Source organism: Hibiscus syriacus, unplaced genomic scaffold (assembly GCF_006381635.1).
Source record: "Hibiscus syriacus cultivar Baekdansim isolate YM2019G1 unplaced genomic scaffold, ASM638163v2 tig00005974_pilon, whole genome shotgun sequence".
In the NCBI taxonomy this organism is placed as follows: Eukaryota; Viridiplantae; Streptophyta; class Magnoliopsida; order Malvales; family Malvaceae; genus Hibiscus; species Hibiscus syriacus.
Window position 1 is genome coordinate 3,429,927 of NW_024062076.1, and position 12,694 is coordinate 3,442,620.

The 12,694-nt window shown below is 35.9% G+C and overlaps 1 protein-coding gene and 1 pseudogene across 1 annotated transcript; both read right to left on the reverse strand.

Moving 5' to 3' along the window:
* Positions 1-2,815: 2,815 nt before the first annotated feature.
* On the reverse strand, positions 2,816-12,077 carry LOC120200420 (annotated as a pseudogene).
* LOC120200487 lies at positions 9,995-10,216 on the reverse strand (the record flags this gene model as incomplete). Its single annotated transcript, XM_039201322.1, has 1 exon — positions 9,995-10,216. A coding segment is annotated over exon 1 (222 nt), but the record flags the coding sequence as incomplete, so codon positions are not given.
* Positions 12,078-12,694: the final 617 nt, after the last annotated feature.

Here is a 12,694-nt window from a genome sequence, read left to right on the forward strand (position 1 = left end):
TAAAAATCATTACATAAATTTAACATATGAGTTATATAAAATATAAAACAATAAAGTTGATCAGAAATTTCATAATACGAAATTTATTTTAATTTATAATAAGAATATAATGTTAATGCATATTAGACATTAATTTAATTTTAAAAATACATAAAAATATTGTTACAAGTAATAGCACACAAAAGTGTCGTTAACATAAAAAATATGTTGAGACCCTCAAATTTTTGGGAAAAATAATTAGTGTAATCCCTAAACTTTTTTTTTACACCAACTGTGATAGTTAAACTTAGAAAAAATTAATCAAACCCTTTGAATAACAAAATCAAACATTGACTGTCACGACGCTTACATGACAGTTCACAAATTTGACAATATATAATATTGATGTGACAGTTCACGATACTGTTGTAATAGTACTCGATGAACAATGATGTGGTAGATGAACTTAATTGATTATTTTAGAAAATTTGAAGACTTTTTAATTTTTTAAAAATTTAAAATTTATTTATATTAAAAATATAAAATATAAACAATGATTACGATATTCAACAAATTAAATATTAAAATACTAAAAAATAAATTTAAGGATTAAATTGAGTGTAAAAAAAATTTAGGAACCATATTGATTTTTTTTACAAAAATTTGAAGGTTTAGATGCCATTAAATCAAAAAATTATTGTTAGAATGATTTAAGCATGCATAAGTTAAGTTAAAAATGTAGATATAACGTTTCCTTTTTTTTTTTGAATTCGTAAAACAATTTTAATGAAAATAGTAAAAATATTTTTTTTCTTCATGTTTTCACTTATTTTTGTTTTCATTTTTCAGAAATCATTTTTTAATTTTATAATCAAGCACGCTTTTTCAACGTTTTTTATTTTCTATAAAAATGAAAATGAAAATAAAATATATTTTCTAAAATCAAATGGACCTTATCTATTTGTGATTGTTGTTAAGAAGTGAATTTGAAAAGATTAAATGTGACATTATGTTATAAATTAAAAATATAGAATTTAAATTATGTTTATACTTTTTAATATTATGATATATAAAATATATCAACTTAAACTAAAATAAAAATATGATAATATTTTATAATAATTTACTAATAATATTTTTGTAAATGAGATATTTTATTAAAAAATATATTATCAATATTTTTTAACACGTGAATATAATATTATTATGAAAATAATAATGTTAATACTTGTTTTGACAAAACATATTACAAAAATACATTAGTACTTGCAAATTAAAGTGAAATTTAATATATAAACTATTAATTTTATGTAGATTTAAGTAATAAAATAAATTATTAAATAATAAATTAATTTTTAAGGATGTTAGTTTTGAATTATTAAAATAAAGTATAAATACATAATTGAGTGAAACTCGTGCGTTAGTAAGAGTAAAATTATAATTTGTTTCCAAATACAAATTTAAAAATGAAAAAGTTACAAATTTTAACTTTTGCAATTAATTTAAAACCACCGTTTGTACCATATTTTTTTTTACTTATTTGACATTAATTTTACGATAAAAATAAACATTTTTAACTAAAATTACGTTTAGAAATTCAAACCCATTTAGCTTCGTGGAGGCCACTCCTTAAATTAATACATTAATCATAATATCTATTTGTTTGCTTCATTAAAATTATTATTTATTAATTTAATAATTAATTTTTTAATTTCAGTTTTTATTTAAAATTTCTTATTAATAAGAATTTTCTAAAAAATAATTTTAGTAAATTTCAATCAAATAATTTTTAAATAAATATTTTATAAAAATTAATTATTTAAAATAAATTTCATGCAATGATGAACAATTGGGATTTGGGAAAGCGTTGAGTTGTGGTAGAAAATGGTTTCGTACCAAAAATGAAATTTTACATAAAATGGTATATATTTGAAGATATTAACAGGATAGGGGAAAAATATATTAATAAGGAGTGATGTGGTGGTGAGGCGAACCTTAATATTTATGTAAAACAGAAAAAAAAAACATAGAATGACATATTTCATTAATTAATTATTGCTGCTATTAAGCAGGCGACATAATTGACATTTTGCATTGCATGCAAAATCGGGAAATTGTTTGTCATTTCTATTTCCACATTTATTTTTCTATTAATTAACACATTTTCTCCACTTATCTATGCAGTAAATATAGGTATGAAATAAATGAAGAAATTTTGCTGCAATCTGAACATAAGTATAAGTATGTATCTGCGTAGAATTTTATGTTAAAATATAAATTTATAAAATTTTAAAAGATGAAAATAAATTAGAGTAAAGTACACAAATGATCCTCTGATTATATGGAGGGGCATTTATTAATCTAAGGTGATTCTAAGTGGTATTTAAAGACTTTCAATCATTTAATAATAAACGTTTAAATACCTTACAGTCGTTGATTCTCGAATCTGAGACGTCTAAACATAACAACTATTCTTTTACTATTGAGGTGACTTGGTTAGTATATATATATATATATATATATATATATATCATTTTTCAGAGATGATGGTCAGTCCATTAAAAGAGATGTGTGTCAAAGGTTTACATCCTGTTGTGACTAATTGCATAGCACATTTGGATTTTGCCTCCAGCCTTAACTAGTTAGTCTTGTTATATATGCATTTTCTAGTATTATCAGTAACTTCAACATAAACTGCTTGTTACACCAGCTTCATTGTTTAATCCGTACACATTTCATTCTTGAAACGAAGTGAAACAGCTCAAGCCGTAGGCAATCATCGAACAATAACCAATTTCAAATTTCCTTATACCACCGCGACATTATACTTCCGTTCTTATAGCTCAATGAGAATGTTCCAGAGGTACTGCTCTTCCTTGGGGACTCCTAGATCAAAGGTAACCAAACAGGATTCGCTTTTGAATTCGTACCCCACGTCCTCCGAATCAACCATTATCCTTTGTGGTCGAGTCGATGAATAGGCACCAAACAGACCGCAGCCTCAACTTTCAAGTTAATAGTTGTAACAGGGTCCTCAGATTCACATTTCAATCCCTTGATGGCCCCTCCCGAATTGAACATCTCGAGTAGGCCTATGGGAGCAAACTTAGACCCACTAGACAGTGCCACAACAAGAACAACAGTAAAAACTTCATATTCCCGGGGCCTTAACGTAATCGAGATAGACATGTTTCTTGCGAGATAAGTCACTTCTCCTGCAGTTGGCATCACGGAGAAGTTTATTAATCTGCAATTTTCAGTTGTATTTAAGGAATGAAATAAAAGCTTTGCATAGCATACCACCAAGATGTGAATATAAGATGCTATCCCCAGTCGAACTACCCTCAGCTACTCGAGGCAGATACTCGATGTCTCTAGCTTTAATAAAGTCTGTGATAGCTGCAGGTTGTTCATCATGGTTAACCATCTTTTTTGTTACCCCGCACCATCCGGCTCCTTGGCAATTGAATACTCCGATGACACCGGTGAAATCATTTACATTCCATATTTTCAGAATACTGCAAAGCCAAAGCGTACATTAGCAAATTAGGGAGGAAGTTGACTCCCAAAGGACATTTAGAAGATTAGTCTAACCTTTTTCCATCTCTGACTGGATCAGAAAATAAGCAGTCTCTAGTTGGTCTTCCAGGATATTTCGCCCTCAACACGGAACCGTCGGGAAGTACAAGCTTCTTCAACAGATTGAAATCATGATGTCCAGGTTTGTCACTGCAGAAGTGAAGATCAATCATCCGTTATAAGAAATCGAATTTGGAATCGATTACTGTTAAACAAAAGCCATTGGAACTAATGACCAAAAGTTGCACCTGACATATATTGCACATCCTCCCACGGCACGAGCAGCTCCATGGTATTCAGCCATTGGATGTAAGCTCTGGCATAAGAATTAATAAATTTATTTTCGATTTAAACTCCAAAAAACATCAATACAATATGTTGAATGTAATAAGGAATGGTGGATAATTATAACTTGTTAGCTTACATGAAACATATCCCAATCTGGCTGCATAAACTCCCCGATAAAAACAGTATTGTAAGCGACCGATGCAATGTGAATCGTATGAGAGGCAGGATCTCTTGGGAAGAAATCATCTGAAGCTCTCATAACAGCTGTGTTCTTTGCACTGCAAAAACAGATTGTTCACTCATGAAAATATGTAACTACGGGGTATGTGCGATAACATCGTATAACTGACTAGAACAGCTACCTATATAGCGTGTCGGTATTGTGACTCATACCATTGTCACGGAAATTGCTAGATATTGAGGCCTCTAATGCCTGATGGTATTTTCTAGTGAGTTTTACTCTTCCACCATGTCTGGTTCCAAGAGTTTCAAGAACGCTTTGAACATCAACTTCGACACCATCAATACCAGCAGATGCCAGATATGAATGAAGATCATTATAGAATTCAAAAGCTTTCTCCGGATTCACTAGGCCAACACCATTCATAGTGATGGACTGCAAAACATCAGAATAATCGTTCGACCGTACCCCTGGAGATGAAATAGGATATACCAACTTTGGTTCATAGTGTTCCATTTCAGTAATTCCAGGTTTTACTCCACCCCAGTATCCTGTTATTGCATGCCATACATAAACATATTTCAAAGCATATCTATCTTTCATTTCATTGACAATGCATCGAAGTCTCATTGCCGGATCATCTACTCTATGACCTTCCTTGCCATTTTTCTGAAATTTATGATTCTCTTTGATATGTATTAATCTGTTAGCAAAGCTAGAAAATGAAAAGAGCCTAGATGGTTAGAATTTATTGACCATGAAAAGGAAAACTAATTATGGTTTGAAGTTCAAGTACTTACTTTGCTGTACAATCAGATCGATATTCGATGCCAGTAGGATCCATACCAACTGTTTGCCATCCATCATCAATAATGACAAACTTAGGAGGGGTTCCACCTTTCTCAAAGCTGCAAAAAGAATAATCAGTTACAAGCCCTTGGCTGATGCAAGAACCATATTATCTTATAAAGTGTTGCTTAAATAGAAGAGCAAAACCTTTCTAATCCTTGTTTCAGACCCTCAGCAGAGACATTGGTGTAAAAAGCATCCCATGTACACCAGCCAAACCAGTTCAAAATGTCTGGCATCTGAGCCATCATGTGTGGAAAAACAATAAGACCTTTGACAACAAGGGATGAGATGAGAGCAGCATAAATAGTCATGAGAAAACACCTTCTTTTTCTCACGGTGAGAAAAGGTTTGCAAGTGTTTCTCAACAGTCCTGTGTTCAATTTGTGATACAACTTGATCAATCATTTTGCCAAAACTAAAAAAGAAAAAAGATTTTTTGTGCTTTAGAAAGGCGACTTTGCTTATCCCAAAAACAATGGTCTGCAACAATAGTGCAACACACGTTTCTCTAACTCTTCATTTTCCTTCGTATCTGGTACCGTGTTCAACCTATATTTGGATACGGGTATGGGGATATGATCCTCCAAGGGATTTCCAAGTACATAAAACCCTTAAAAAAATTGGAGACACCCGTGTTGGACATATTCATCTCCGAACTAGCACCCAAGTCAATTAATTTAGGCTGTAACTAAGAATAAACATTGCAAACAGACATTTGAGGCTACATATCCTTTCATACAAAACTGTAAAAGCTTACTTCACTGAGTTGTTGATAACATTATAGGGGTCTGATCCAGCAGCTACAAAAACCAAATGACTGCCCTCAAAGTTATACACAGCAGGATCTCCTGCAGACAATCACCAATCCTAAGAATTAATAAAAAGAACCGATTTCAGATAATGTAAAATCTAAGTTGATGCTTTTCTTACCACTTTCCAAGCATATCTCCATCTCATTTTGTTCATTCCCTTGAAGAACAGCCCTGAAATCACCTTCAAGCATTGGCATGAAAACTGCATATGCAGCTGATGTTAGGAAATAAACCGAGTACAAGTAATTTCCCTATAACCAGATTAGTGAGAATGCGAAATAAAAGCGGAAAAATAATACCCGAAAATTGATAACGGAGTTCAGCCAATTGTGCTTACGTCTCCGGGCTGCTGCAGATCTTTTACTAAGAGAGAAAATTTACAGGTGTTTACAAAACACTTACTACTCACAAGAAAGCTCTCTAGTATAGGAAGAAAGAAATATTTTTGGGATGATTTTGAAGCTAAATGAACTAGGGTATTTATAGTTGAAGCTTAGGACTAATCTTGTAAATACCCTAAAGTGTGCAATGGCTAAAAAAGTAATTAACCCATTTACAAATTTAATTAAAAATTGGGGCACCGAACGGTGCCCCCCTTTGTTGAATTTCTGCCCACCCAATTTGAAAGTTTTGGTTTCCAGGCGGTGCCCACCTTTGTTGACTTCCAACAATCTCCCACTTGAAGACTGATTTTAATCTGTCTTCACACCTTGATCAATGCAGCAGCTTTTCTAGTCCTGTTACTCTAGCATGCCAACTGAAGCTGAACACAACTTCAGTTTTTCCGTGGTCACCGTCTTTGTCAACATGTCTGCCGGATTTTGAGCTCCACTAATCTTTTCAAGTTTCAAAATCCCATCGTCCATAAGAGACCGAATAAAATGATATCTCAATTGTATATGCTTCATTCTGGAATGAAAAGACGGATTCTTTGCTAGATGGATAGCACTTTGACTGTCGCAATACAAAACATTGTTTTCTTGTTTCTTGCCTAACTCTTCCAAGAAACTTTGGAGCCAAACCATCTCCTTGCTGGCTTCCGTAACAGCGACATATTCTGCTTCAGTTGTGGAGAGAGCAACTATCTTCTGTAGTTGAGAAACCCAACTCACTGCAGTACCTCCTAGAGTATAGACATACCCTGTAGTGCTCCTTCTGATGTCAACATTTCCGGCTAAGTCAGCATCTACATAGCCTGTCAGTATCGTATCTCCATCTTTGAAACAAAGTGCTTTGTTTGTAGTACCCCGCAGATATCTGAGGATCTATTTGACAGCTTCCCAGTGTACCTTGCCTGGATTATTCATGTACCTGCTAACAGCTCCCACTGCATGAGCAATATCTGGTCTGGTACAAACCATGGCATACATCAGACTTCCAATTGTTGAGGCATACGGCACCTTCACCATGTGTGCACGTTCTTCCTCCGTCTTTGGTGATTGGTCTTTGGAGAGTCTGAAATGAACACCTAAAGGTGTACTTACTGGTTTAGCATCTTGCATGTTGAACCTGGAGAGTACTTTGTTGATGTACTCAGCCTGTGATAACATCAAAGTCCCCGACTTTATGTCTCTCTTGATCCTCATCCCAAGAATCTGCTTTGCAGCTCCCAGATCCTTCATAGCAAACTGCTTCGACAATTTTTGCTTCAAGTGTATAATCTCTTGCATGTTTGATCCTGCAACGAGCATGTCATCAACGTACAACAATAAAATAATGAAGCTATTGTCGAACCTCTTGATGTAGCAACAATGATCTGCTTGGCATCTGGTAAAACCATTGCTACTCATGAAACTATCAAACTTCTTGTACCACTGTCTAGGAGCTTGTTTTAAACCATACAAGCTCTTCTTCAACCTGCATACCAGGTTTTTCTTGCCTGCCTTTATGAAGCCTTCTGGCTGCCTCATATAGATTTCTTCCTCTAAATCACCATGAAGGAAAGCTGTCTTTACATCTAACTGCTCAAGATGTAAATTCTCTACAGCTACAATTTTCAACACCAGTCTGATTGTAGACAGTTTTACGACTGGAGAGAAAATTTCATTGTAGTCAATACCTTCTTTTTGCTGAAAGCCTTTGACAACCAATCTTGCTTTGTAGCGTTTTCTCCCATCGTGCTCTTCTTTGATCCTGTAAATCCATTTGTTATAGAGCGCTTTCTTGCCTGGTGGTAATTCAGTTAATTCCCACGTCTGATTTGACATAAGCGAGTCCATCTCATCTTTCATGGAAGACTCCCACTTGACTGAATCATCCACCTGCATCGCTTCATCATAGCACTCTGGTTCACCATTGTCAGTCAGCAACAAGTAGTGCAAAGAAGGCGAATACCGTTGGGTTGGTTTAGGAATTCTGGAGGAGCGTCTCAGTTCTGGTGTGCCTGGTTCTTTCTCTTGAACTGCTTCAGGATTGATCTGAACATCATTTCCAGAAATCTCCTCGAACTCAGCAAATTCCTTTGTTTCAGCTTCGGTATTACTTGATTCTACGGTTGACCTGTCTTTGCACATCACATTTTCATTGAAAATGACGTCTCTGCTTCTGATGATCTTTCAATTTTCGTAGTCCCAAAACCGGTAACCGAACTCATCACCACCGTAACCAACAAAGACGCATTTGTTGGACTTAGCATCAAGTTTACTTCTTTCAGCAGAGTTTATGTGTACATAAGAAATACAACCAAACACTCTTAAGTGTGAAAGGTTTATTTCTTTTTTACTCCAAGCTTTCTCTGGTATTCCGCCATCCAAAGGAACTGAGGGCCCATGGTTGATCAGGTAAGCTGCAGTGTTGATAGCTTCAGCCCATAGAGATTTGGGCAATCCGGTATGTATCCTCATGCTTCTGGAACGTTCATTCAGAGTTCTGTTCATGCGCTCTGCTACGCCATTATGCTGCGGTGTTATGGGAACTGTTGTCTCCATCTTGATCCCATTGTTTGCGCAGAAATCTCTGAATCTACTGTCTCTGTACTCTCCTCCATTGTCAGACCTCAACCACTTGACTTTCAAACCAGTCTCATTTTCCACTATGGCCTTCCATTTTCTGAAGGCATCAAAGACTTCTGATTTCTTCTTCAGAAAATAAACCCACACCTTCCTTGTTGAATCATCGATGAAGGTGACATAATATAGTGAGCCTGCAAGAGATGGAACTGGGGAGGTCCCCATACATCAGTATGAACCAATTCTAACCTTTCTTCCTTGGGAGTCTTGCCAATCTTTGTAAAGCTGAATTTCTTTTGTTTACCAAAGATGCAATCCTCGCATAGTCCGACATCTACATTCTTTAGATCCGACATCTTCCCTTTTGACAAAAGTATCTTCATCCCTTTCTCGCTCATATGGCCAAACCTTTGGTGCCATAGGTTTGATTTTCCATCAGCATCTGCTGTAGAAATGATATTCTCTAAGTTTGAGGTTACATAGAGAGTACCAGTCTTCTTTCCACGAGCAATGACGATTACTCCTTTGGTAATCTTCCATTCACAGCCTGAAAAGGTTGTACTATATCCTTCTCCATCAAGCTGTCCAATAGAAATCAGATTTCTTTTGAGGCCAGGAATATGTCTCACTCCTGTCAGCTTCCAGGTGGTCTGATTTGGCTGCTTTAGTCGGATGTCTCCTTTTCCGACGATCTTCAAGGTTTCATCATCAGCTATATGAACCTTCCCAAAATCACCACTGACATAGTTCTCCATGATTTCTCGGCATGGGGTGGAGTGGAAAGATGCCCCTGAATCCAAGATCCATGATTCAATCGGACTGTTGATGCTTAGAATCATGGCATCACCTGTCTCCTCTGTCATGTTAGCAGATTCCTGTGCGCCGGTATTTTTCTTCGGTGCTCGGCAATCTCTTTTAAAGTGACCCTTCTTGCCGCAATTATAACAAATAAAATCTTTATTTCATGTTCTTGATTTTCCCATTCTGGATTTCGATCTGCCACGATTTGAATTTCTTTCTGAAGTTCTCCCTCTGGACTCTGTGTGCAAGGCTGAGGAGGTTGATGCTTCACCCGATTCACTCCGTCGAATTTCTTCGCTCAATACCAGATCCCGAACATCGTCGAATTTCAATTTGCTGTTCCCCGATGAGCTGCTGACTGCTGTGACAGTAGCATTCCAACTGTCTGGCAGAGATGATAAGAGAATTAAAGCTCGAACTTCATCATCGAACTCAATTTCCACTGAACTCAACTGGGTTGTGATTGTGTTGAGTTCATTTAGGTGTTGTGCCACCGATGCCCCTTCCACCATCCGCAAATTAAATAATCGCCTCATCAAATGAACTTTGTTTGAGGCCGATGGCTTCTCATACATATTGGAGAGAGCAGCCATAAGACCCGCCGTGGTCTTTTCCTTTGCTATGTTGAAAGCAACATTACGGGATAACGTCAGTCGGATAACTCCGAGGGCTTGTCTTTCGAGAAGAGCCCAGTCTTCATTCTTCATGCCCTCTGGTTGTTTTCCTGAGAGGGGTTGATATAGATTTTTCTGGTACAGAAAATCTTCAATTTGCATCTTCCAAAATCCAAAGTCCGCACCATCGAACTTTTCAATTTTCACATTCCCTTCGTCTGCAGCCATCGCTCCCACTCGAATCTTGTTTCGTTTGGATCGTTTCTGACAATTTCTACGAACCGCCGTGTATTAGAACACCTCCGTCGACAAACTCGTATCGCCGTCCGAATTTCACTATTCACGAAATTCACTATTCACGTGAATCGTAACCCGAATAGTAACCTCGCAAAAATTGACAGAATTCACAACCAAAAAGCTCTGATACCAGTTGTTAGGAAATAAACCGAGTACAAGTAATTTCCTTATAACCAGATTAGTGAGAATGCGAAATAAAAGCGGAAAAATAATACCCGAAAATTGATAACGGAGTTCAACCAATTGTGCTTACGTCTCCGGGCTGCTGCAGATCTTTTACTAAGAGAGAAAATTTACAGGTGTTTACAAAACACTTACTACTCACAAGAAAGCTCTCTAGTATCGGAAGAAAGAAATGTTTTTGGGGATGATTTTGAAGCTAAATGAGCTAGGGTATTTATAGTTGAAGCTTAGGACTAATCTTGTAAATACCCTAAAGTGTGCAATGGCTACAAAAGTAATTAACCCATTTACAAATTTAATTAAAAATTGGGGCACCGAACGGTGCCCCCTTTGTTGAATTTCTGCCCACTCAATTTGAAAGTTTTAATTTCCAGGCGGTGCCCACCTTTGTTGACTTCCAACAGCTGAGTGTTTAGCATCATCTTTATCTCGATTGTCGAGAAGAGTGTCGTCGCATACTTCAACAAGTAAGAATTGGGTCTCAAAGGGGATATCTTTTCCAGATGTTCCCATCCACTGAGTCATCCACCAAAAATTGCGTCTGAAGACACACATGAACCTCAATTCCCTGCCAATGCGATCCAAAACTCATCTTATAGGATCAAAATCACTAAAACCGGAATACTTGATCACCTCCCTAGGACTTTTAGCTATGTTTCTACACTGCATTTATAGGTAGATTCCATGTCTAAAGAAAGGTAATAAACAAGAAACACATGCATTTGAGAGAACATTTTAATGAATTTGAAGAGGTATGAAGATGAACATACTGAAGCTTTCCTACGGGAAAGACTCTTCTGCTTCCCTTGTGATCTACATGGCCGGTCCAATGAGTTTTAATGCCCTGGGCGAGATAATAATTTTATGCCTATACTTATATCGTATAATAGACAAAACATAAATAATTTTTTAAAACAAAAATGTAATAGAACTTATAAGGGAGAATTAATTTTTTTGGATCTTCGTTGCCTACCCTAAGCCTTCCATGGATCGATCAAGTGTTTTGGGCTAATTGTTTTGGGCCAAATATATATATACACACTATAAGCACTAGAAAACTGATGTCCCTCTCAAACATGTTGCCCTGGACTAAGGCCCATCTGACACATGTATTGGGCTTGGTGATCTGATTCGATTCCGATGAAAGCCCCATAGACCGATGCATCCCGGGGGTCAGAGGCCGGTATTATCACTACATTTTCATGAACATCATGCAAGATGTAGTTTCCAAACACATTCAACTTTCCATCACTCACTGATATCCCTTCCCCCAGAATCATTTTTGCCTGTTGTAGCTGCAAAGTATGGAATCAAGAACAGAAGCCCCCAATGCCAAAAAGCAGCAAGACCCTCAAGTCAACACTCAACACAACTCAAAGGAAATGAAAACAAATACTGATACAACAACAGAACAAAGCAGAATAAAATAAATATGGAATGGCCAAATAAAGCACGTGTATATATTTTTATTTTGTCAGAACAATAATTGCCTAAAAGCAAAGCAAACACATTCTATACACATAATGATGCTGATTAATATATCAAGAAACTGCCCCCTGGACTAACTCAGCCATTTACACAAGCAGCATGTACTCTTGTTGCAGTTTATGTTACTTGGATTCTTCTTTTTTTCTTAAACAAGGACTCAATAATGTTTAGTGAAACTGATACATGTATTGAATTTTTATACTCACAGTACACACTCAAATTGAAATCATTCATACGTTCTGATAGTTTTCTTAGATGTGGAAGAATTGAGGCCTTAATAAATTGAGAATATATGGAAGAAAAAAGGACTAGAACTTTTTTTTTGGAAGGTGACAAAAACATAAAATTATTGCACGTGAACGTAGACATAGACGGTTGTATAACCAGCTTCAGCCAACTAAAACACAATAAAGATTAGATTACTTTTACACCAAAAAGAAGCTGCAAGATGGCATACAATGGCGGATCCACAGCATCTCGAGAGAGTGAACACTGATCGATTTTTTTTAATTACCTATTTTACTGATGATACTCACCCGAAATCTTATTTGTGCTCATTTCATTAAAATTTTTTGTATTATTAACATATGTGTACATTCTCTTAAAATAATATTTGGACAGCCACTGGTGACATATATCCATGCCTGTGATACTCAAATTAGATTATCTTAC